This window comes from Podarcis cretensis, assembly GCF_951804945.1.
Source record: "Podarcis cretensis genome assembly, chromosome: 4".
Taxonomy (NCBI): domain Eukaryota; kingdom Metazoa; phylum Chordata; class Lepidosauria; order Squamata; family Lacertidae; genus Podarcis; species Podarcis cretensis.
In genome coordinates, this window is record NC_137173.1 from 3,427,259 (window position 1) to 3,450,595 (window position 23,337).

Sequence of the window (23,337 nt, forward strand, 5' to 3'; positions counted from 1 at the left end):
CTCCCCTGGTACGTACATCGCCCCCTTGTAGTACAGCAGCCCTTCCCTTTCCTCAAAGCCTCCCTGGTTTTCCCTTGCTTCGCGGAGTTCCCTGATTCTTGTTTGAGCGAATTCATCGTGGCGAATCAGCTCGGTTAGTTCTCGTTTCCCAACCAACGCTCCCCCACACACCCATCGTTCCTCTGGGAACATGTGTCTGCCAATTGGTCCCTTCTAATCATGTTTAAGAGAACCTCCAGGACCGATATAAAAAGCAATGGAGAGATTGGGCAGCCTTGTCGTGTTCCTTTCTCTATCTTAAATTCTTCCGTCACTACATTATTCAGAATTAATTTAGCTTTTGTTCTGAGTAAATTGCACCTATGCCGTTTTCAAAACCTTGACCAACCCCCATCCCCTGTAAATTCTTCTTCATAAAACTCCAAGAAATATTGTCAAAGGCTTTCTCCGCGTCTACAAATATCAGAACTGCTTTAGTATTAATATTCACTTGTAGTTTCTCTAAAATGTTAATTATGTTCCTCGTATTGTCAGACAAGTGTCTGCCCGGGAGAAAGCCCGCTTGATCTTTATGAATTTCTTCTACTAACACCTTTTTTAGTCTTTTAGCCAAAATATCTGCAAAAAAATTATAATCCACATTAAGCAAAGATATGGGGCGGTAGTTCTTGAGCTGTGTCTTCTCAGACTCTGTTTTCGGTATAAGTGTAATATAAGCTTCCTTCCACGACTCTGGTGCCTTTTCCCCTTCCAATATTTCATTACAGACTTCCTTTAAGGGTTGTACTAACCATTCTTTCAGGGATCTATAATATCTTGAAGTCAGACCATCCGGTCCTGGAGATTTGCCTAGTTGCATGTTCTGGATGGCCCCTTCTACCTCCTGCTCCGTTATTTTGTAATTCAACATTAGCTTATTTTCTTGAGAGATTTTTTGTAATCCATTTGTTTTCAAAAATCGATCAATGTCCATTTCTTTCTGCATCTCCTGTGTATATAATTGTTTATAGTACCTCTGGAAGCACTTTCTGATCTCCACTGGATTCTGTATATTCTTTCCTTCCACTTCCAAGTTTGTAATGGTATTGAGTTTTTGTCTTTTTTTCATTTGCCAAGCCAGCAGTTTTCCGCATTTATTTGCCGATTCAAATGTCTTTTGTCTCATCTGTTTAATTTTCCATTCTATTTCCTGGTTCATCATTTTCATATATTGTACTTGATATAACTTTATCTCTTTCAGAATCTCCTGTGACTTTGGTTTCGCTCTCAGTTTCCTTTCTGCTTCCTTTATTTTCTCCAAAATCTTGTCTTTTTTCTCATTTTGAACTTTCTTCTTAATCGCATTCTGTTGTATCAGAAATCCTCTCATAACCACTTTGCTTGCGTCCCAAATTACTCTTTTTTCAACAGTGGTGTTCATATTTATCTCAAAATAGTTGGGCCTTCTTTGTCACTTCTTCGTTCCCAAACAGTGTCATTCATCCTCCATCTGAAGGAACCAATTGGTGTTAGTTTCATTTCCATCTTCACAGCATTGTGGTCGGAGCAAGTTTTAGGGCAAATTTCCACCTTTCTAGTCTTCGGAGCCAGCCCTCTAGTCACCCAAATTTGGTCAATTCTTGTCCATGTCATTTTGGCCTCAGAGAAGAAAGTTCCCTCTCTTCCCAAGGGGTTCTTCATTCTCCAGATGTCAACTAAATCCATATTGTCAGTTATATCTAAAAAAGTTTTTGGTAGTCTACCATCCTTGGTAACTACCTGTCTCTGTGCCTTGTCCATATTTGTAGACACCACTCCATTCATATCTCCCATCAGAATCATATTGTAATCCATATAGTCCATCAGAGTCTCATGTAACTTTTTTAAAAATTCCGATTTCCCCTCGTTTGGTGCATAAATGCCTACTATCAAAAATTTCTCTCCTTGTGATTGGATTTCAATTGCAAAAAATCCTTGGTCATCTTTAAATAAAAATTTCAGTGATAGGCTCTCCTTTGCATAAAGTACTACTCTTTTTTTAACTTTGTCTGATGAAATAAATTCATGTCCCAGTCTTTTATTGCTCAATACCTTCCTGTGTAGCTTTATCACATGTGTTTCTTGTAGACAAATCAAGTCCAATTGTTCTTTTTTTAATAAATGAAAGACTCTTTGCCTTTTTTCTGGGGAGTTCAGTCCATTAACATTCCAGTTTAATGCTTGCAGTGCCATGATGTAGTTACTTTGATTTTCCTCCAACTGCGCCCAATGCTTGCTCTTGTTCTGTCGGTGGTGTTGGTATCACTTTCATTGGGCAGTCCAGTCCAAAGGATAGTGTTGCCATGTCCACTATCGGTGATCTTCTGTCCAATACTTTTTGCTCTAGTCCTCTATCTGGTGATCTTCTGTCCGATGCTCCTGTCTCTTTTCCAAGTTCCTTCTGCAGATCTTCTTCGTAGTTACTCAAAAACTTTTCTTTATCCTCAACTGATCTTATTTTTATTTTCCTTCCTTTAAAACTGAAGGATACGCCTTGGGGAAATTCCCACCTGAAGATGATTCTGTTCCTTCTCAGCAGGACAACCAGATCTCCATAGTTGGACCTAAGGTCCAAAAGATGTTTCGGGATATCTTTGAATATTTCCACTCTTGACTGCTGTATTACCAAGGTCTTCTGATAGTGCCGACCCAGAATTTTATCTCTCTCTTCTTTAGATTGGAGGGTAATCAAACAGTCTCTTACTCTATTCTTCTTCCTTCCTCTTCCAAGTCTAAAGGCACTCACAATTTTAAATTCTTCTTGTTCCAAATCCAAATCCCAAAACTCTGCAAATTCCTGCGTGGGAAAGTCTATCAAACTACAGTGGTGCCTTGCAAGACGAAAACACTGTATCCTTCTCCAATTCAGGTACAGCTCTGATCCTCAAATTCATCTGTTTTTCCTTAAGCTCAATCATAGAAAGCATCGACTTGTGGTCCTCAAGTTGCCTCTGTAGATCTGGGACTCTCTTTGTTTCCAATTGTGTTACCTTGACTTCCACGGCAGCAACTTTTCCCCTGGCTTCCTCTGCGGTCTGTCGGATCAAAATAGATTCCTGTATCAATTTCTGAATGGTTTCTATGTTGGTATTCACCTTTTGTCCCAAATTATTTATACTTTCTGTATTTAAATCGATTATAGTATTTGCAGCATCCACCTTCGCATTTGTTGCATCCACTTTCGCATTTGTCGCATCTACCTCCTTATTGAGCTGCTCTAAAGATTCATTTATCTTACCTAATGCAATCGCTAGAGCTTCTTCTGATGACATTCCTCTTGGTTTGGATTGTGTTGGTACAGCTGCAGGTGAGGCAGAAGGACCAGATGCTGACGCTCTTCGCTGCCAAGGCTTCCCAGATCTTGTTGTTTTGTCTGGGAGTGACGAATCTACTTTTTCTTTCCCATCTGCCATAACACTTAAAAAGTCCAAGGTCAGTCCCACAATCACACAGTTTTATCTTACAAGTGGAAAATTCCCCTGATCCAACTCTTGTAACAGTTTCAGAAACTTCCTCTAGGGGGAAACAGTTACAATCCGTACTTGTATTAATCCAAAATAACGCCTTTTAAAACACAGCTCAAGCAGGAAAGTTAGTTTCAATTTTCAGTTACTTTTCTTCCTTTTTAGGATCAAAAGGGGACAGCTAAAAACAATGTATCTCTCTTACTGAGCTAGCTGTCAGCGGATGATCTATTCACAGTCAGTGCGCATTTCAAAGTACGGCAGTCTTATTGTCCTATTGGCAGCCCGTTCCCAGGTTCTGAGTGGTGGAATTTTAGCTTCCTTCCCTCTCCCTTGCAGGTATATATAGTCCAAAACTCTTCTCCTGCTTCCGGGGGGGGGTTTACTATTTTTTGGTGTTGAAAAATTAGTCCTTTCCGATCGGCTTTCCAAGACTTTAGCTTGCAGCCTCTTTGCTTTGATCTATTTACAAAAGCGGAAGGCAGACTTCCTGTTTATGCCTCCCCGCTACAATACCAAATTGAGTCTTTTTTTCCTTTAAAAGTTTCCGATTTGTTCTACTCACGGGTAGTTGCTTTTAGAATCCAATTGTCCACAGGAAAAAGTCAGCGCTCTCCGGCAATGGCTGTGCGGCTTCGCTCCGTGGAAAAAGCAGTCGATTCACAGCACCGCGCTGCTCACCCCACTTTGCTCCGGAGCCCCAAAATCGGGTTTCCCTGTGAGTAGGGGAGGTGCAAAAGGTGCCCGCCGAATCCCACGTTCACAGGCTTCACCCGCCTGTGATTTTGAGGGGTCCCCGCCTTCACCGTGGTGGCCAGACCCGGTTCCCACAGAGCAAATTCCTCCTGGTCAGAGGAATTCCGCCATTACCGACGGCGCTAACCCGGAAGTCTCCATCAGGTCTTTATATTTTTCCCATACAGCAAAGAGTGACTTTCTTATTATATGGTTGGTAAATTTTTTATGAATTTTCGCTTTTCCATATATCAGGTAGGCGTGCCATCCCCAACGATTGTCAACCTTCCAGGTCCAGGAGGTCCGGATCCTGCAACGTGCACGAATCCTTTTAGCCAGGTGAAACAGGCTGCCTCGTAGTAAAGTTTTAGGTCGGGTAGGGAAAAGCCTCCTCTCTCTTTTATGTCTATTAAGATCAGGTGTTTAATCCTAGGTTTCTTCCCTTCCCACAGGAATTTGGAAATTTCTCTTTGCCATATCTTGAGACAACCTGTCAAGTAAGGTAGTATCCCATTGTTCCGCTGTCCAATTAACATGGGTTTAATCTTTTCAACCTTTGCTTGAGAGATAACAAAGGCTTTTCCCTTACAATTCTAACATTTAGACCAGTCCTTGCACTCAACTTCCCATTACATTGTGCCATGACATCTTGTATACACCCAGATGATTTTCTTCTGTCATGTAGGCACAGTCTCTCCACTCGTCCATCGTCACTTGCCTTTGTACACATTCCCTGCCTTAACAAGTCTGATTTTGTAGTGACTGAGTCTCCTTATACCTCTTCAAAAATATAGAAAGCCCAACTTTGGTTAAGTTTTCCCCAATCTCTCTTCTAATTTCTCCATAACTGTAGCCTTCTTCACTTAATAGTACAATCTTACTCACTTTCTGGGGACCACTCAACTCTTTGTGCCATTTCAATAATTTTATTATGTTTTACACCCTCACTAAATGAAAGAACACACCAAACCAACCAACTTGATAGCAATCACATAACACACTGACAAAAGTCAACCAAAGCAAGTTGTGCTTTCTTTTTCTGGTTATTTGGCTATACTTTTGATAGAATACGGGTAATTGAAGAAACTTTGTTGGATTGCAATCTCGATTGCATTCTTGATCGAATTATCTTTCCACTGATATATAATTTTATGACATTACTCCAAATGAAGTGGTGTTATGAGCCAGCAAACCTCTGAAATACACTTTTTCCCAAAAGTCTTTCACAATTTTGACCACTACTGTATATCAAACAAAGCAACATTCAACAACACATCAGAATCTCAAAATAAATATGTTGGTTAATGACAAACAATACAGGTAATGAACACACACCCAACTCCCTTCAGTTCTTCTCCATTTGTTCCTGTGGCTCTAATCCCTTTTTGTTTACATTGCAGATTGTGATGAATTGGAAATCGAGAGCAAAGGTGACCACGACAAAATCCCCAGAGAGGAGAAGCCACGCAAAAATTTGGAGTGTGGAGAAAGCTGTAGTCAGAGCTCCAATTCCACTTCCCATCAACAAAATCTCATTGGAAAGAAAGTCTATCAGTGCATAGAATGTGGAAAGAGCTTCACTGATAGCTCCTCTTTCACTTCCCATCAAAGAATTCATACAGAGGAGAAACCCTATCAGTGTGTGGAATGTGGAAAGAGCTTCAGTCAGAGCAACGATCTCACTTCCCATCAAAGAATTCATAGAAGGGAGAAACCATATCAGTGTGTGGAATGTGGAAAGAGCTTCACGGATAGCTCCAATCTCACTTCCCATCAAAGAATTCATACAGGGGAAAAACCCTATCAGTGTGTGGAATGTGGAAAGAGCTTCACTCATAGCTCCTCGCTCACTTCCCATCAAAGAATTCATACAGGGGAGAAACCCTATCAGTGTGTGGAATGTGGGAAGAGCTTCACTCATAGCTCCTCTCTCACTTCCCATCAAAGAATTCATAGAAGGGAGAAACCATATCAGTGTGTGGAATGTGGAAAGAGCTTCACGGATAGCTCCAATCTCACTTCCCATCAAAGAATTCATACAGGGGAAAAACCCTATCAGTGTGTGGAATGTGGAAAGAGCTTCACTCATAGCTCCTCGCTCACTTCCCATCAAAGAATTCATACAGGGGAGAAACCCTATCAGTGTGTGGAATGTGGGAAGAGCTTCACTCATAGCTCCTCTCTCACTTCCCATCAAAGAATTCATACAGGGGAGAAACCCTATCAGTGTGTGGAATGTGGAAAGAGCTTCACTCAGAGCCACAGTCTCACTTCCCATCAAAGAATTCATACAGGGGAGAAACCCTATCAGTGCATGGAATGCGGAAAGAGCTTCACTCATAGCTCCTCTCTCACATCCCATCAAATAATTCATACAGGGGAGAAACCCTATCAGTGTGTGGAATGTGGAAAGAGCTTCACTCATAGCTTCGATCTCAGTAAGCATCAAAGAATTCATACAAGGGAGAAACCCTATCAGTGTGTGGAATGTGGAAATAGCTTCAGAAAGAGCTCCCATCTCACTTCACATCAAAGAATTCATACAGGGGAGAAACCCTATCAGTGTGTGGAATGTGGAAAGAGCTTCACTGATAGCTCCAAACTCATTTCCCATCAAAGAATTCACACAGGGGAAAAACCCTATCAGTGTGTGGAATGTGGAAAGAGCTTCACTCACAGCCACAGTCTCACTTCCCATCAAAGAATTCATACAGGGGAGAACCCCTATCAGTGTCTGGAATGTGGAAAGAGCTTCACTCACAGCCACAGTCTCATTTCCCATCAAACAATTCATACAGGGGAGAAGCCCTATCAGTGTGTGGAATGTGGAAAGAGATTCAGGAAGAGGTCCGATCTCACGTCCCATCACAGAATTCATACAGGAGAGAAACCCTATCAGTGTGTGGAATGTGGAAAGAGCTTCACATGTAGCTCCTCTCTCACTTCCCATCAAAGAATTCATACAGGGGAGAAGCCCTATCAGTGTGTGGAATGTGGAAAGAGCTTTACTCATAGCTTCTCTCTAACTTTCCATCAAAAAGTTCATACAGGGGAGAAACCCTATCAGTGTGTGGAATGTGGAAAGAGCTTCACTCATAGCTCCCATCTCACTTCCCATCACAGAATTCATACAGCGGAGAAACCCTATCAGTGTGTGGAATGTGGAAAGAGCTTCAGGGATAGCTCCAAACTCACTTCCCATCAAAGAATTCATACAGGGGAGAAACCCTATCAGTGTGCAGAATGTGGAAAGAGCTTCACTGTTAGCTCTAAACTCACTTCCCACTAAAGAATCCATACAAAGGTCGGAAAAAACATTATATAGCTTTAGGAGCCAGGCAAATCCGCACCTTTTTAAGCAGGACTTTTTCTTATTGACATCTAATGCTATTTTAACATGTGATGTTTTGTGTTTTTATGTTGTGTTTTTATGTTCTAAGCATTCTGAGACATGTGGGTGTAGGGAATACAGCCACTCTTAAATTCCTAGGGGTCTTTGCCCCCCCATAAAATATTTGAGGAGGCCACCCCCCAAGTTTTCTTTGTGTTTTTTTTCAAATGCAACATTTTATTCTTCTGCTACTTGCCATACAATTTCACTGTCAATTTGCCCTTTTAAGAATTTTTTTAAAACCGCACAAACCTCATGAGAAAAACAAAATACAAGAAAATACAAACATGGACAGGTCCCATCTTTGCGGGCAAAATGGAAAAGTTGCTTTGAAGCAGGCTTTCCCAAACTTGGGTCCCCAGCAGCTCCCGGACTACAGTTCCCATCGTCTCTCCCCATTGGTCCTGCTAACTAGAGATGATGGGAGTTGTGGTCCAAAACCAGCTGGAGACCCAAGTTTGCTTTAAAGGGAAAGTAGACTGGCCTTTTGACACCCTCTGCTGGCCAAAAGCACTGCCCCAGAATCTGAACCACCCCCAGTACTCCTAATTGGAATTTATAGAGCACAAAACTGAAGTCTGATCGGCACTTCAACCTCTAGGGAGCTTCTAGGTGCTTTCTGCACCAGCTAGAGTACCCACAGAATTGTGGCTTCTACTGGCAACACACACAGGAGAACAAATGAAAGACAAACACAAGGGGCAGGGAAAAACCTGGAAAGGGCCATACCAAATGGACACAGGTAGAGGAGATGGAATGCTAGAAGTGTTCTCCAGGGCAAGCGGAGCTGCTGGGAAATTGAACTACGGGCTCAAAATATTACTTTTTTAAAAAGTCACTGCCATTATAGGCATTGCCATTCAAATGGCACGCATGCATCATGTGATTGATAGTGCAAGGCGGGACTTACCTGGCCCCCACCAATATTTTATTCAAGTCGGCACCACTGGGTCGGGTGGTTTACAGATTAAATAAATACATAAATCGCCTCCCTTTGCAAATATTCCAGCTTGTCTTTATCCTCATTTATTCTTCTTTAAAATGTATTTGCCCTTCATCTGAAGATTTTACATTATAAGCATACAGGATGAAAGCATGGCTTTCTCAAAAACAAGACAAGCCAGAGAAATCTCTTCTTTTCTTTTTTTGGATGGAGTTACAAACTTTGTTGATCAGGGAACTGCTTTGGAAGTAGTGCATCTCGATTTCAGTAAGGCTTTTGACAAAGTCCCCTGCGACATTTATGTGAGGAAGCTGGTAAAATGAGGCTGAACTTGGTAACTGTTAGGTGGATTTGACTGACCGAACCCAAAGAGGACTCCTTCATGGTTCCTCCTCATCCTGGGGAAAAGTGACCAGAGGGGTGCTGCAGGGTTCTGTTCTGGGCCTGTTGTTCAACGTCTTGATAAATGACATGGTTGAAGGAAATGAGGGGATGCTATCACATTTGCAGATGACACCAAACGGATCATGATGGCGCCCTCTCTCTTCTTCAGCAGCAGACAGGGAGACACAGAACAGTGCAAAAGCACAGCAGAGCGGAAGAGATAAGACTGACGTCTGTTCTTACACTTCCCAAGCCTAGGAAAGTAAACAGGGGCATGTGACATACTAGCCACATATCCAGCAACGGGAAGAGTGAATTGCTAACACAGCAGACATGATTGCAGGTGATATAAGGGGGAAAATCTGCTCCTTTTTCCTTATGGGGTACCCAAGGGCCCATATACAGTCCTTTTGTAGGTTCTCTATCAGTAGGAGAAAATAACAGACCAACCAGAGAATATTGAGAAGCAAAGCAGCTAGTAAGCCTGTTCTTTATTAACTGTTGCAACAGGGTTCTCCGAGCCATGTGTGCAAGCCCTTATATAGACATTTTTAATTGCCCAACCTGGAGTTCAAGACCACCCCCAGAAACTGTCAGGATATGAGTACAATGCAGCTGCAACCAGGCAGCTCAGTGTTTACATCATATGATGTGGCTAGTCCTGGGAAAGAATCTTCCAGGCAGTTCAGGGGATTCACAAGGCTTTGTTCTCAGTGTAATATGAGACCTTCCTGTTGCGTATGTGAAGGAAGTCTGTGTCACTTGCTCGGAGGAGACTGAACTGATCGGACATGTTTTTTGTGGAGATGTACAGTCAGAAATAAACAAGATGTAAAAAGCCTTTCTGACTATCTTCTTTCTCCTGCTGGTATGCAAAGGGGGTGTGCATCTTCCATTCCGGGGGATGTCGCCTATCAAGATCTCCCTGGACTGTCCGGGATGTCAGCCAGAGAGGATCACCCACCGGTAAACAGGCCCCGGGAGCAGGGAGAGAGGCCAGCCTCACCCGAGGGGGCAAGTTTTCCAACAGAAACATCATACCTACATCACAGAAAAGGCGGTCTACAACAGAAATCTGAGTGTTGTTTTTACCTTGTCTGCCAGGTTACCTGTTAATGGCCACTTGACTAGATTACCATATTTTTCGCTCTATAGGACGCACTTTCCCCCCTCCAAAAATGAAGGGGAAATGTGTGTGCGTCCTATAGAGCGAATGCAGGCTTTCGCTGAAGCTATCTGCAAGCCTTCGGAGCACTGCGGGAGTGCCCACCAGGCTCCGAAGGCTTGCGGATAGCAGCCTGAAGCCTGAAGCCCGGGGAGCGCAGTGCCAACTGCGCTCCCCGGGCTTCAGGCAGCTATCCGCAAACCTTCAGAGCGCTCCCCCAGCCCACAAGCTCTGGGAGCGGCGACAAGGCTGTACAACCTTGCCTCTGCTCCCAGACCTGTTCTGGGGCCTGGGGTCGGGGGAAGCTCGGGCTGCCCCAGCCCCATGGCTAAGAACGAAGCCGCACGCAACCTCTCATGGATGGAAAGTCTTGGCTTCTTTGCTCTTTGGGGCGGGGGGAGGGGAGAAATAATTTTTTTTTCTTTATTCCCCCCCCCCAAGAACTTGGTGCGCCTTATGGTCCGGTGCGCCCTATAGAGCGAAAAATGCGGTACCTGGGAAGGCTGGCTATTCTTTTGTAATGATAATACTTCATTCCTGAGCCAGGTCACAGGCTCACCCTATTCACACCTTAAATGTGCCCTTAAGGCAGGATTTGTGAGGACAGAGACAATGGGGAGGTTTCTGCATTTCCTTCGACCTTGTAGAGAAATATTTGAGGTGACTGGACTTCCGGTCGGCGCCAGCACTTAATGGCGGTCTGAGCCTCGAGCTCCGAGGCAGGACTGCTTCGTTAGTTCGGGTCTTACCCGCTACGGCAAGCGGGGGACCCCTAAAATCACAGGCGCGGAGCCTGTGAACAAAGGAGATTCGGTGGGCACCTTTTGCGCCCCCCGGCACTGTGAGGGAGCCTTTTTAAAGGCTTCTGAGCGGCATCGGGGTAAGCGCGGTGCTGAGAGTCGTCACCCAGCTAGCGGAGTGAAGCCGCGTCGCCATGAGCGGAGAGCGCCGATTCCTTCCTGCAATTGGAATTTGACCACAGCACCCGTGAGTAAGATTGGAAAAGTAACGGGACATTAAATAAGAAATTCGGCTGAAAACGGGAAAGGCATAAATTAAGGAAGTCTGCCTCCCCGGAACTGCAGAAGAGATAAAGCAACGAAAATTAAGCTGCATTTAAAGGGAACCTTTCTATTTTTTTAAGCTGTCAAACTGACATCGGACTTAAAACTTCCCCCCAGATTGGCAGGAGGAGGGGGGAAGGGACTGGAACACTGTTAACCTGCTGGAAAATTATTGGAAAATTAAGATCTTCCATTGCCAAATCCCCCTGGGTCGGGCTGCCCAAATAAGGCACCGGGACGTGGACTGTCAAACTTTGAGAAGCCGGGGTTTGCTTGTAACAAAGTTACCGGACCTTAGAATTATTCTGTTGCATTTTGGCCACATAGAAGATAGAGACGTTACAGCTTGGATATTGGAAACTTTTGGCTACTGTTATACTTCCTTGCTTCTTTGTTTCTCTTTATCCTTGCCACTTGGATACAATTGAATGCTCCCTCTAGAGGGTCTCAAGTGAAACTGTTGCACTGGGAAAAGTAACAGTGGGATTTTCCACTTGGAAATCAACTCTGTGAAAACGACCTTGAGGATATGAGTGCCCCTACAGAAGAGATAGTAACAAGGCTGAAAGCAAAACAATCTCACAAGAAAAGGGGCTCTATATCAGGAACTGTCTCAGCTGCACAGGAAAAAACACCAGCTTCCATGGATCCTATGACTCAGGCACTACTTAAAATAAATCAATCCCTGGAAGCACTGACAAAGCTATCGACAGAGAACTCTAAAAAACTAACTGAGTTGACAACAAGATTGGATGTGAATACAGCTAGTGTTAAATCTAACACAGATTCTATAAATAGATTAATTCAGGAAAATTCAGAAACACGAAAGATTGCAGAAAGTGCAAAAATAACGGCTGAAGAGACAAGGGAAAAGTTTGGGCCTATTATTAAAAAAGTGAATGAGCATGATGCAGCCCTCTCCTTACTGGAACTTCAACGTAAAGAGAAGAACTTAAAACTTAGATTGGTGCCTGAAGGGGAAGGGGACAACCTTGTGAAATTTCTTACAGAGAACATTATAACTTTTTGGCAGGAGGAATGGGAGGAAGAGGATGAATTTGAGATAACATCAGCTTTTCGATTGGGTAGAAAGCAGGATAAAAAACCAAGGGATTGTTTAATTACACTGAGATCAAAAGAAGAAAGAGATAAAATATTGAATCTGCATTATCAGAAGGCATTGGTGATCCAAAATTGTCAGATACAGATTTTTAAGGACATCCCCAAATACATTTTAGAGGTGAGAACATATTATAAAAGCCTAGCAGATCTGCTGAAGAAAAACACCATACCATTCAGATGGGAGTTTCCACAAGGATTGTCCTTTAACTTTAAAGGAAGGAAGATTAAAATAAAAACAATTCAGGACAAAGAACAATTTCTGGAGAGATACCTGGAGGATTTGCAGAAAGGAACCGTGGAGGAGAGGGAACCGCCTGATATAGCAAATTTGTCATTTGGACTTTTACCACCACCATCGGAGGAAGAGCAGAAGCTTGGAGCAGTTGGAGGAACAGCTACTTAAATACTTAAATACAAAATGTCTCTGCAACTCCTTAGTTGGAACTGTAACGGTTTGAACCTTCCTCGGAAAAGACGACAGGTTTTTCACATTTTGAAGAAAGAACAATTAGATATAATATGTTTGCAAGAAACCCATATTGCCAGGATACACAGGAAATTACTGATAAATAAGAGACTTGGTCAAGAATTTATCTCATCAGACAAAGTAAAGAAAAGAGGTGTGGTGATCTATGCAAAGGAAAAGTTGGTTCCAAAATTGATATTTAAAGATGAACAAGGAAGATACCTGGCAATTGAAATACAAATCCAAGGAGAAAAGATACTAATTGTGGGAGTTTATGCCCCAAATGAAGGGAAGGCCGAATTCTTCAGGAAGTTGCATGAGACATTAGTTGATTTTTTAGATTATAAAATCCTAATGATGGGAGATATGAATGGAGTTGTCTCAACAAATATGGACAAAGCACAGAGACAAGTGATTTCAAAAGAAGGGAGACTACCAAAGATCTTTTTCGAAATGACTGAAACAATGGACTTGATTGATATTTGGAGAACAAAGAATCCTCTAGAGAGGGAGGGAACTTTCTTCTCTGAAGCAAAAATGACATGGACAAGAATAGACCAAATTTGGATTTCTAGCAGTCTGGCGCCAAGAACAAAAAAAGTAGAAATATGTCCAAAAACGTGCTCCGACCATAACGCGGTGAAGATGGAGATGAAACTAACAACAACTGGATCCTTTAGATGGAGAATGAATGACACCCTATTTAAGGATGAAGAGATCCACAAGAAGGCCCTTAAAACATTAAAAGATTACTTTGAGATCAACAGGAAAACAGATGTGGAAAAAAGAATAATCTGGGACGCAAGCAAAGCCGTGATGCGAGGTTTCCTAATTCAACAAAATTCTATAAAGAGGAAGCAACAAAATGAGAAGAAGGAAAAAATTTTAGAAAAAATAAAAGAAGGAGAGAAGAAGTTGAGGTCTAAACCAAAGTCCCATGAGATTTTGAGAGAAATAAAGTTTTATCAGATGCTGTACATGGAGCTTATGAACCAACAAATAGAATGGAAGATAAAGCAAATGAGACAAAGAACTTTTGAATCAGCGGATAAATGTGGGAAACTTCTGTCATGGCAACTGAAAAAAAGGCAGAAAATGAATACTGTAACAAGTCTAGAAATGGATGGAAAAATTATCCACAAACCCAATGAGATCAATAATTGTTTTCAAAGTTTTTTTAAGAAATTGTATGCACAAGGGCCAATCAACGAACAAGAAATAGAAGAATTCATCAGAAAATACGGTCTACCAAAAATTTCAGAACAAAGTAAAAGGATCTTAAATGAGGAAATAACAGAACAAGAAATAGAGGGTGCCATCCAAAATATGAAATTGGGAAAATCACCAGGACCAGATGGCCTGACGGCCAAATACTACAAAATGCTGAAAGAATGGCTGATACAACCATTGAAGGAAGTTTGCAATGAAATTTTGAAGGGGAAAAAGGCACCTGAATCGTGGAAAGAGGCTTTCATCTCACTTATACCGAAAACAGAGACTGAGAAGAACCAGGTTAAAAACTACCGCCCTATATCTTTACTCAATGTGGATTACAAAATTTTTGCAGACATTTTGGCAAAAAGATTGAAAAGAGTGTTAGCAGAAGAGATTCATAAGGACCAAACAGGCTTTCTCCCAGGTAGACATATGTCAGACAATGTGAGAAACATTATAGACATTTTGGAGCTGCTGGACGTTGATATTAACAGGAAAGCAGTTTTGATTTTTGTGGACGCGGAGAAAGCCTTTGACAACATTTGTTGGACCTTTATGAAAAAGAATCTCCAAGGGATGGGGGTAGGCCAAGGTTTTGAAAACGGTATAGGTGCAATATATTCTCAACAAAAGGCCAAATTAATTGTAAATAACGTGGTAACAGAAGAAATACCTATAGAAAAAGGTACACGACAGGGTTGCCCAATATCCCCTTTGCTTTTTATATCAGTCCTGGAGGTTTTGTTAAACATGATCAGAAAGGACCAGTTGGTTAAAGGAGTTCAGGTCGGAGTTAGACATTACAAATTAAGAGCATTTGCAGACGATTTGGTATTGACTTTGCAACAGCCAGACACTAGTACTAAAAGAGTATTAGAACTAATTGATATATTTGGTCGAGTAGCAGGTTTTAAATTGAATAGACAAAAAACGAAAGTGTTGGAAAAAAATTTAACAATGGAAGAAAGAGAGAGTTTTCAGAATGAAACAGGCTTGGAAATAACAAAAAGGGTAAAATACCTGGGGGTAAACTTAACATCCAAGAATGTGAACTTATTTAAGGATAATTATGAAAAATGTTGGTCAGATGTTAAAAAGGATCTGGAAATATGGTCAAGGTTGAAACTTTCCTTGTTAGGCCGAATTGCTACTATTAAGATGAATGTATTGCCTAGAATGCTGTTCTTATTCCAGACGTTGCAGATTGTGGACAAGATGGACTGTTTCAAGAAGTGGCAGAAAGACATATCAAAATTTGTCTGGCAGGGCAAAAAGCCCAGAATTAAATTTAAGATTTTAACTGATGCAAAGGATAGAGGGGGGTTTGCCCTGCCGGACTTAAGACTTTATTATGAATCAGCAGCTTTCTGCTGGTTGAAACACTGGCTACTTCTTGAGAACACTGACATTTTGGATCTGGAAGGGTACGACAATAGTTTTGGTTGGCATGCATACTTATGGTACGACAAGGTAAAGGTGTATAAAAGCTTTAAAAACCATATTGTAAGGAAAGCATTGTATAACGTTTGGATTAGATACAAAGATTTGTTGGAAAGTAAAACCCCTAGGTGGGTGTCACCAATGGAAGCTAGGGAAGTAAAAAAACTTAATATGGATTCTAAATGGCCAAAATATCATGAGATTTTAGAATACGATGGCGAAAGGGTGAAACTTCAGAGTTATGAGAAACTAAAGCCTAAGGTTCGAGACTGGTTGCATTACCATCAGATAAATGAGACGTTTAAACAGGACAGGAAAATAGGATTTCAGAAAGAGAAGTCAAAACTAGAAACAGAATTGTTGGAACCCAATACTAAGAACTTATCAAAAATGTATAACTTGCTGTTAAAATGGAATACACAGGATGAAATGGTGAAATCAGCTATGATTAAATGGGCACAAGATATCGGTCATGATATTATGTTTGCTGACTGGGAACAGTTATGGACCACCGGTATTAAATTTACTGCATGTAATGCCTTAAAAGAAAATATTATGAAAATGATCTACCGATGGTACATGACCCCAGTCAAGCTTGCAAAAATTTATCATTTACCTAGTAATAAGTGTTGGAAATGTAATGAGACTGAAGGCACTTTCTACCACCTTTGGTGGACCTGCCCAAGGGTTAAAGCTTTCTGGGAAATGATCTATAATGAAATTAAGAAGGTCCTTAAGTGGACTTTTCCTAAGAAACCAGAGGCTTTCCTTTTGGGCATGGTGGGCCAAGTGGTGTCAAGGAAGGATAGGATTTTCTTTATGTATGCCACTACAGCAGCAAGAATTCTACTGGCAAAGTATTGGAAGACGCAAGAACTACCTACTCTGGAAGAATGGCAAACAAAGGTGATTGACTTTATGGGACTGGCTGAGATGACGGGCAGAATCCGGGACCAGGGGAAAGAGACAATGGAAGAGGACTGGAAGAAATTCAAAATATATCTTAAAAATAATTGCAAAATTGAGGAGTGTTAAGATGTCAGGGGGTAAGAAGTAAAGAATTGCAGCAGTAAATAAAAAACTTAAGAAATTTTTGATGAAAGGGAATTAAGACAATGGACCTAAGGGTTGCTAAAGAATTATTAAATAAGGATGCAGGGTTGGGGAGGTATGGGGAAGTCAAAGAAAAAAGGGCATGAACCGATGAGCTTGAAGTTATACTGTTTTATATTGTTCTTTATTATTTGTTTGGAAAATTAATAAAAATTATTATAAAAAAAAAAAAAGAGAAATATTTGAGGTGACTGAAAGAGTCAAAATGGCTTTAGGACTTTTCCTGTGGGTTTTGGACATGTGGTTTATATATTTATAAATGTGTTTGCTTGGTACATTTAGATCTCTCTCTCTCTCTCTCTCTCTCACCTAAAAATTCTTATAACATTTCCCCCCTTTGGGGATATAATTTTTTTGTAAAAAATTGCTGCCCCACAAATAATAACCTGGCATGTTGTAAATGGATGCCTTCATGTAAATCTTAAGAGACTTGCATGTCAGGCCGCTCAAGGCTATTTGCAGGTGTAGCAGTGCACATAGCTGGACATAGGATATCACATAAAAAAATAACACACGTTGCATTTTGTTCCTAAATTATTTGTGGCATTCTAGCACTTTGGGAGAAACATTCTCAATAGTGGTCTATGCTTTACACTTAGCGGGAAGGTCAAATAATGAGTGAAAAATGCAGGTTTGTTTTGTTTCTGCCTTTTTTGTGTGTTCCCAGGTTTCAAAGCTAGCTCTCGTCTGGTCTTACACCTTCATCATATCACAGCAGCAACAATCTCTGGTGAATCCCTGTAGGGCTTTCATATTGACCATGTCACCTTGTAGTGGCACTGGTTTGGGCATTTCTTGAGAGAGATGTCTTTGCCTTGGCCTTTCTATGGGATTTTTATTATTATAGGCTCTGGTCTTGCACTCTAGGGAAGTTGCTCAGTTGTTCCTAAGGAACCAAAAAGCTAATTGCAGCCTGGATACAATTGCCCATTCAAACGGAGTCCAATTAGAATTTATATAGCCCCATGGCTCGCCGACGTGGAGTTCCGGCCCTTCCTGGCGGTGGCGGTCAGCCTGGACCTTGTACGCATCCTTGGCCTGGCGCAGTTGCTCCTGTGATGGCCTGGGAATCTGATTCAGAGGCTGAACCAGAGGAATCCCAGCCTGCACAGGAGTCCCCGCCTCCAGTGCCGGTTGAGCCTTGAATCTGAAGGGCCTTGAATCTGAAGGGCCCGCACCTGTGCCGGATCCTCAAGAGCAGACACCAGATGAATCCACTCTGGCTCCGGGGGTGATTGAGGACCCATTGCCTGCAGGTGCTCCTCTCCCAGCCCTTAAGGCCATGAGAGGTGAGTCACCTTTGGGCCGGGACCACCCTAGGCCCCAGAGGAGATAAAGACCAGTCAGCCTGTGCTGGTCCTGGGGGCAGGTTACCGTGGGGTGAGGTCCAGGACCTGGGTCGAGGGTCTGTAGACTGTCCTCCACGGGCAAGGTGGGGTCTGAAGCGAGGAGCCAGGCAAGGACAGGAACTCTGAAGGAACAGGACTGGGTGCTTCTCTGAGGCCAGGGGCGGTCCCAGCCCTCAGGTGACCCGCCTCTCCTGGCCTTAAGGCGAGCACTCCTCCTGGGAGAAACCAGCTCCCTCCGCCTCTGCCCTGAGCCTCTGCAGCTCAGGAGAGGCTGGAGGGTTACTGGACCCAGGAGGAGACTCGCCTTCCCCTGACAGGGCTGGGAGAGGCACACCTGTAGGCAATGTGTCCTCAATCCCCTCCGGAGCCAGAGTAGATTCACCTGGTGCCTGCTCCTGAGGATCCATCACAGGTGCAGGTGCCTCAGAGTCAAGGCCCTGCCCCAGCTCAGCCGGCCCTGGAGGCGGGGACTCCTGTGCAGGCTGGAGTTCCCAGGCCATCACACAGCCCAGTCTCCCAGCCGTGGAGTTCTGGCCCCACCTGGCGGTGGCAGTCGGCCTGGGCCTTGTATGCCTCCTTGGCCTGGCGCAGTTGCTCCATCAATAGTTGTTTCTGAGACTGGAGCTCCTGAAGCCACTCTGTCACTGCTGGGACCGCAGATGCTGGCAACACATCCGGGAACAGCCGCGGATGATAACTGTAACTGGCCTGGAACGGGGTCTGCTGGGTGGACGCATTCACCGCGTTGTTGTAGGCGAACTCCGCCAATGCTAGGTGGTCGACCCAGTCATCCTGCTGGTAGCTGCAGAAACACCGGAGGTACTGCTCCAGCACCGCGTTCGCCCGTTCTGTCTGGCCATCAGTCTGTGGGTGGTAGGCTGATGATAGACAGACCTCTGTCCCGAGGGTCTGGTGCAATGCTCGCCAGAAACGGGATGTGAACTGCACGCCCCAGTCGGACACCACACGCTCAGGTAGGCCGTGCAGGCGGAAGACATGCTGCAGGTATAGCTGAGCAGTTTCCTTAGCTGTGGGAACGGATGGGCAGGGGGCACAGTGCACCATCTTAGTGAAATGGCCAAATGGCCGGAGAAAACTAGGAGGCAGGTACAGCCACAAGACGGGGGTAAGTCCACTACAAAGTCCAGCGAAACTGTGTGCCAAGGACGTGGTGGGACTGGCAATGGCTGAAGTAGGCCGGGGGGTTCGCCCAGTAGGGCCCTTGGCCCGCCGGCAGACGTCACAACCAGCGACATAGCGAGCCACATCAGCCTTCAGGCGGGGCCACCAAAACTCGCGGCTTACCAAATGGGTGGTCTGATACCGCCCAAAGTGTCCTGCTGCTGGGGCATCATGGGTCATCTGGAGAACCTCAGCCCACAGTGGCCCTGGCAGGATGTACAGGCGACCGTGGTGCAGCAGAAGGCCCTGGTGCAAGACCAGCCCCAGATACTGAGGGCATGACCCTTTAGCCAGTTCCCGGAGTCGTTCCTGGGCCCAAGCGTCGACCTGCTGCTGTGCCCTCACCCGAGCCTGCAGTGGCTCAGCCTCCTGAGTGGCCAGGAACGCAGCCGGTGGTAGGATTGTGGTTGGTACTGCTTGCTGTACCGTGTCTGCGACGTCTTCAGGTTTCCGGGACAGGGCATCCGCCTTCTGGTTTTGGAAGCTAGGGATGTAGCGGATCCAGAACTGGAACCGGGAAAAGAACAACGCCCACCAGATCTGCCTTTGGGTCAGCTTGTGGGTGGTCTGGAGGTACTCCAGGTTCCAGTGGACGGTTCTCACCTCCACCGGGTGTCGTGCCCCCTCAAGATGGTGGCGCCAGACCTCAAAGGCCACCTTGATGGCCAGTAGTTCCCACTCCCACACGGTATAGTTACACTCCGCCAGAAGGAGCTGGTGGGAATAGAAGGTGCAGGGTAAGAGTGGCGCATCAGGTCCGTGCTGCTGAGACAAGATGGCACTGAGAGCCGTGCTGGAGGCGTCGGTCTCTACCACAAAGGGTCGAGAGGGATCAGGATGTTGCAAGCTCGGCGCTCTCTGGAAACAGGCTTCCAACCCCTGAAACGCCTCCTCTGCCTCCTTGTCCCAGGAAAATGGCGTCTTGGGGCACAGTAGCCGCGTCAACGGGGTGGTGTGATGAGCATAGTCTGCAATGAAGGTCCGGTAATAGTTGGTGAACCCCAGGAATCGCTGTAGGTCCTTGCGGTTCCGAGGTGCCGCCCATTCCCGAACCGCTGCCACCTTCCCAGGATCCATCTGCACCCAATCTGGAAAGAGTCGGTGACCAAGGAAGTGTACTGACCGCTGATGGAACTCGCACTTGCTGAGCTTCGCATACAGGTGGTGCTCCCGCAAATGCTGCAGCACGGTCCGGACAAGACCCTCGTGGCGAGCCGGGTCACGGGAGAAAACCAGAATGTCATCCAAGTACACCACCACCTACTTGTCTAGCAAGTCCTGGAACACGTGGTTGATGTACTGTTGAAACACAGTGGGCGCGTTGCACAACCCGAAGGGCATAACCAAGTATTTGAACTGAACATACCGGGTCCCGAATGCTGTCTTCCACTCATCCCCGGCTCGGATCTGAATTAAATTGTAGGCCCCCCCAGAGGTCTAGTTTGGTGAACACCTGCACCCCTTGCACCCGCTCCAGCAACTCCGCAATAAGGGGCAAGGGGGACCGGTCTGGGATGGTAATTTTGTTCAGGGCCCAGTAATCATGGCAAAGGCGAAGCTCCCCACATTTCTTCTTAACGAAGAGCACTGGCGCAGCGGTGGGCGAGGTAGAAGGCCGAATGAAACCACGCTCCAGGTTCTTGCGCAGGAAGTCCTGCAAAGCTTCGCGCTCTGGCTCTGTAAGAGAGTATAAGCGACTCACTGGCAGGGGCGCTCCGGGCTGGAGGTCTATGCCGCAGTCAAAAGACTGATGCGGCGGGAGCTGGTCTGCCCCCGTTCCTCGAACACGTCTTGGTAGTCCCGGTACTCTGCGGGGAGCATTGATGCAGCCTCTGCAGTGGGCGCGGCTGCTAGCATCTCGGACTGAGCATGGGGACATGGGTCTAGGAAGTGCACAGTCCGATTCACCCAGTCAATCTGGAAAATGTGAGCCTCCAGCCAGTCCATCCCAAGCACCAGGGGGAACCGGGGCATGGAGGCAATGTCCAAAGTTCGCACCTCCTGCTGCTGCTGACACAGGACCAAGGGCTGAATATCCCGAGTAACGGCCCCCGAGCGCAGGAGCCGTTCGTCAATTGCCTTCACCTGTACCGGTTCTGGCTTGTTCTGAAGTGGCACCTGATGATGGGCATCAAAGGCAGCATCCATATAGGAGCGGGTTGACCCCGAATCTACCAGGGCGTGGGTAAGAATCCAGGGCCCACCTGGAGGGTATAGATGCACCGGGACCATGAGGTGTCACAATTCCACTGGTGAGGGCCCCTCTAGCATGGTCTGGGACCCCAGGTTGCCAGGGCCTTCGGCTACCGGGGTTGGCGGTTTCCCTGCAGCTGGCAACTTCTCGGGACAGCACCGGGCGTAGTGTCTGCTTCCGCCACAGTAGAGACATAAGTTCCCCTCCCGACGCCGCGTCTTCTCCGCGGGGGAGAGATGAGGTCGCGCAGCCCCTAGCTGCATAGGCTCATCGCTTTTCCCGAACGCACCCCAACGAGGGGGGAATGCGGGTGTGGTGGGAGCAAACTGTGCTGGTCCCGGGGAGAGGTTACCATGGGGTGAGGTCCAGGACCTGGGTCGGGGGTCTGTAGACTGTCCTCCACGGGCGAGGTGGGGTCCGAAGCGAGGAGCTAGGCAAGGACAGGAACTCTGAAGGAACAGGACTGGGTGCTGGCCAAAACAGCTCTTCAACGACGTTGCTCCCGCAACCTGGGACCGGGCTGACTGGCCTTCTCTGAGGCCAGGGGCGGTCCCGGCCCTCGGGTGACCCGCCTCTTCTGGCCTTTAGGCGAGCACTCCTCCTGGGAGAAACCAGCTCCCTCTGCCTCTCTGCCCTGAGCCTCTGCAGCTCAGGAGAGGCTGGAGGGTTACTGGACCTAGGGGGAGACTCGCCTTCCCCTGACAGGGCTGGGAGAGGCGCACCTGTAGGCAATGTGTCCTCAATCCCCTCCGGAGCCAGAGTAGATTCACCTGGTGCCTGCTCCTGAGGATCCGTCACAGGTGCAGGTGCCTCAGAGTCAAGGCCCTGCCCCAGCTCAGCCAGCCCTGGAGGCGGGGACTCCTGTGCAGGCTGGAGTTCCTCCGGTTCGGCCTCTGAATCAGATTCCCAGGCCATCACACAGCCCAGTCTCAGGTTGCGGGAGCAACATCGTTGGAAACCTGTTTCTGCCAGCACCCAGACCTGTTCTTCCAGAGTTCCCGACCACGCCCGGCTTCTTGCTTTGGACCCCGCTTCGCCTTTGGTGCTTCGCCTTTCCAGACCCTCAACCCAGGACCAGACTCTGACCACGCCTCATGGTAACCCCCCCCCCGGGACCAGCACAGCTCCATCAATAGTTGGTGCTGAGACTGGAGCTCCTGGAGCTAATCTGTCACCGTGGGGTCCACAGATGCTGGCAGCACGTCCGGGAACAAACACGGATGGTAACCGTAAGTGGCCTGGAACAGGGTCTGCTGGGTGGAGCCGTTCACCACATTGTTGTAAGTGAACTCCTCCATGCCAAGTGGTCGACCCAGTCTGGAGGTACTCCAGGTTCCGGTGGTCAGTTCTCACTTCCACCAGGTGTCTTGCCCCCTCAAAATGATGGTCCCAGACCTCAGAGGCCACTTTGATGGCCAGTAGTTCCCACTCCCACACGGTATAGTTACACTCCGCCAGAAGAAGCTGGCAGGAATAGTAGGCGCAAGGTAACAGCAGCACATCAGGTCCGTGCTGCTGGGACAAGACAACACTGAGAGCCGTACTGGAGGCGTCGGTCTCCACCATGAAGGGACGAGAGGGATTAGGATGCTGTAAAAGCGGAGCCCTCTGGAGACAGGCTTTCAACCCCTGAAATGCCACCTCTGCCTCCTTGTCCCAGGAGAACGGTGTCTTGGGGCACAGCAGTTGGGTCAGTGGGGTTGCGCGATGAGCATAGTCCACAACGAAGGTCCAATAATAGTTGGCGAAACCCAGGAACCGCTGTAGGTCCTTGCGGTTCTGGGGTGCCGCTCACTCCTGTGTGGGAGTCATAAAGCCAAGGCAGAGGCTTGTAAATACCGCAGGGTGCCCCCTGACCTCAGCTGACCAGCACTCTGTGCCTTACAATGTATTAGGATGTATTGACCTTAAATGGAGTTGTGTTTCCTCTGGGCAGTGTTTCCTTATATGGTGAGGGGAGTGTCAAACCATTACCAGGCATGTAACGTGAGACATTGCCAGATGACCATGCTGTTGGTGAGGACAAAGGATAATAAAAGTTACCAGGGAAGAAAGAGGTTCAAAGGAGCTGCCCCTGCATTATAAAAAATAC

At 46.0% G+C, this 23,337-nt stretch overlaps 2 protein-coding genes and 1 long non-coding RNA gene across 9 annotated transcripts in view; 2 read left to right on the forward strand and 1 right to left on the reverse strand.

The window, feature by feature from the left end:
- LOC307215182 overlaps positions 1-23,337 on the forward strand; it is a 207,672-nt gene that overhangs the window by 93,659 nt on the left and 90,676 nt on the right. The gene's annotated exons all lie outside the window — the stretch shown is intronic.
- The window catches only part of LOC307214688 (uncharacterized protein), a 193,246-nt gene that overhangs the window by 88,663 nt on the left and 81,246 nt on the right, over positions 1-23,337 (reverse strand). The window lies entirely within an intron of this gene.
- LOC307214670 (uncharacterized protein) overlaps positions 1-23,337 on the forward strand; it is an 86,665-nt gene that overhangs the window by 17,075 nt on the left and 46,253 nt on the right. The window contains exon 6 of one of the 7 annotated variants that reach the window (XM_079973511.1): positions 5,618-8,611. The exons of the other annotated variants lie outside the window; for them this stretch is intronic. Within the exon in view, the coding sequence (XP_079829637.1) occupies positions 5,618-7,506 (1,889 nt within the window). The 3' untranslated portion in view covers positions 7,507-8,611. Of the gene's footprint in view, positions 1-5,617; positions 8,612-23,337 lie in introns of those variants that run through there. 7 annotated transcript variants of the gene reach the window in all.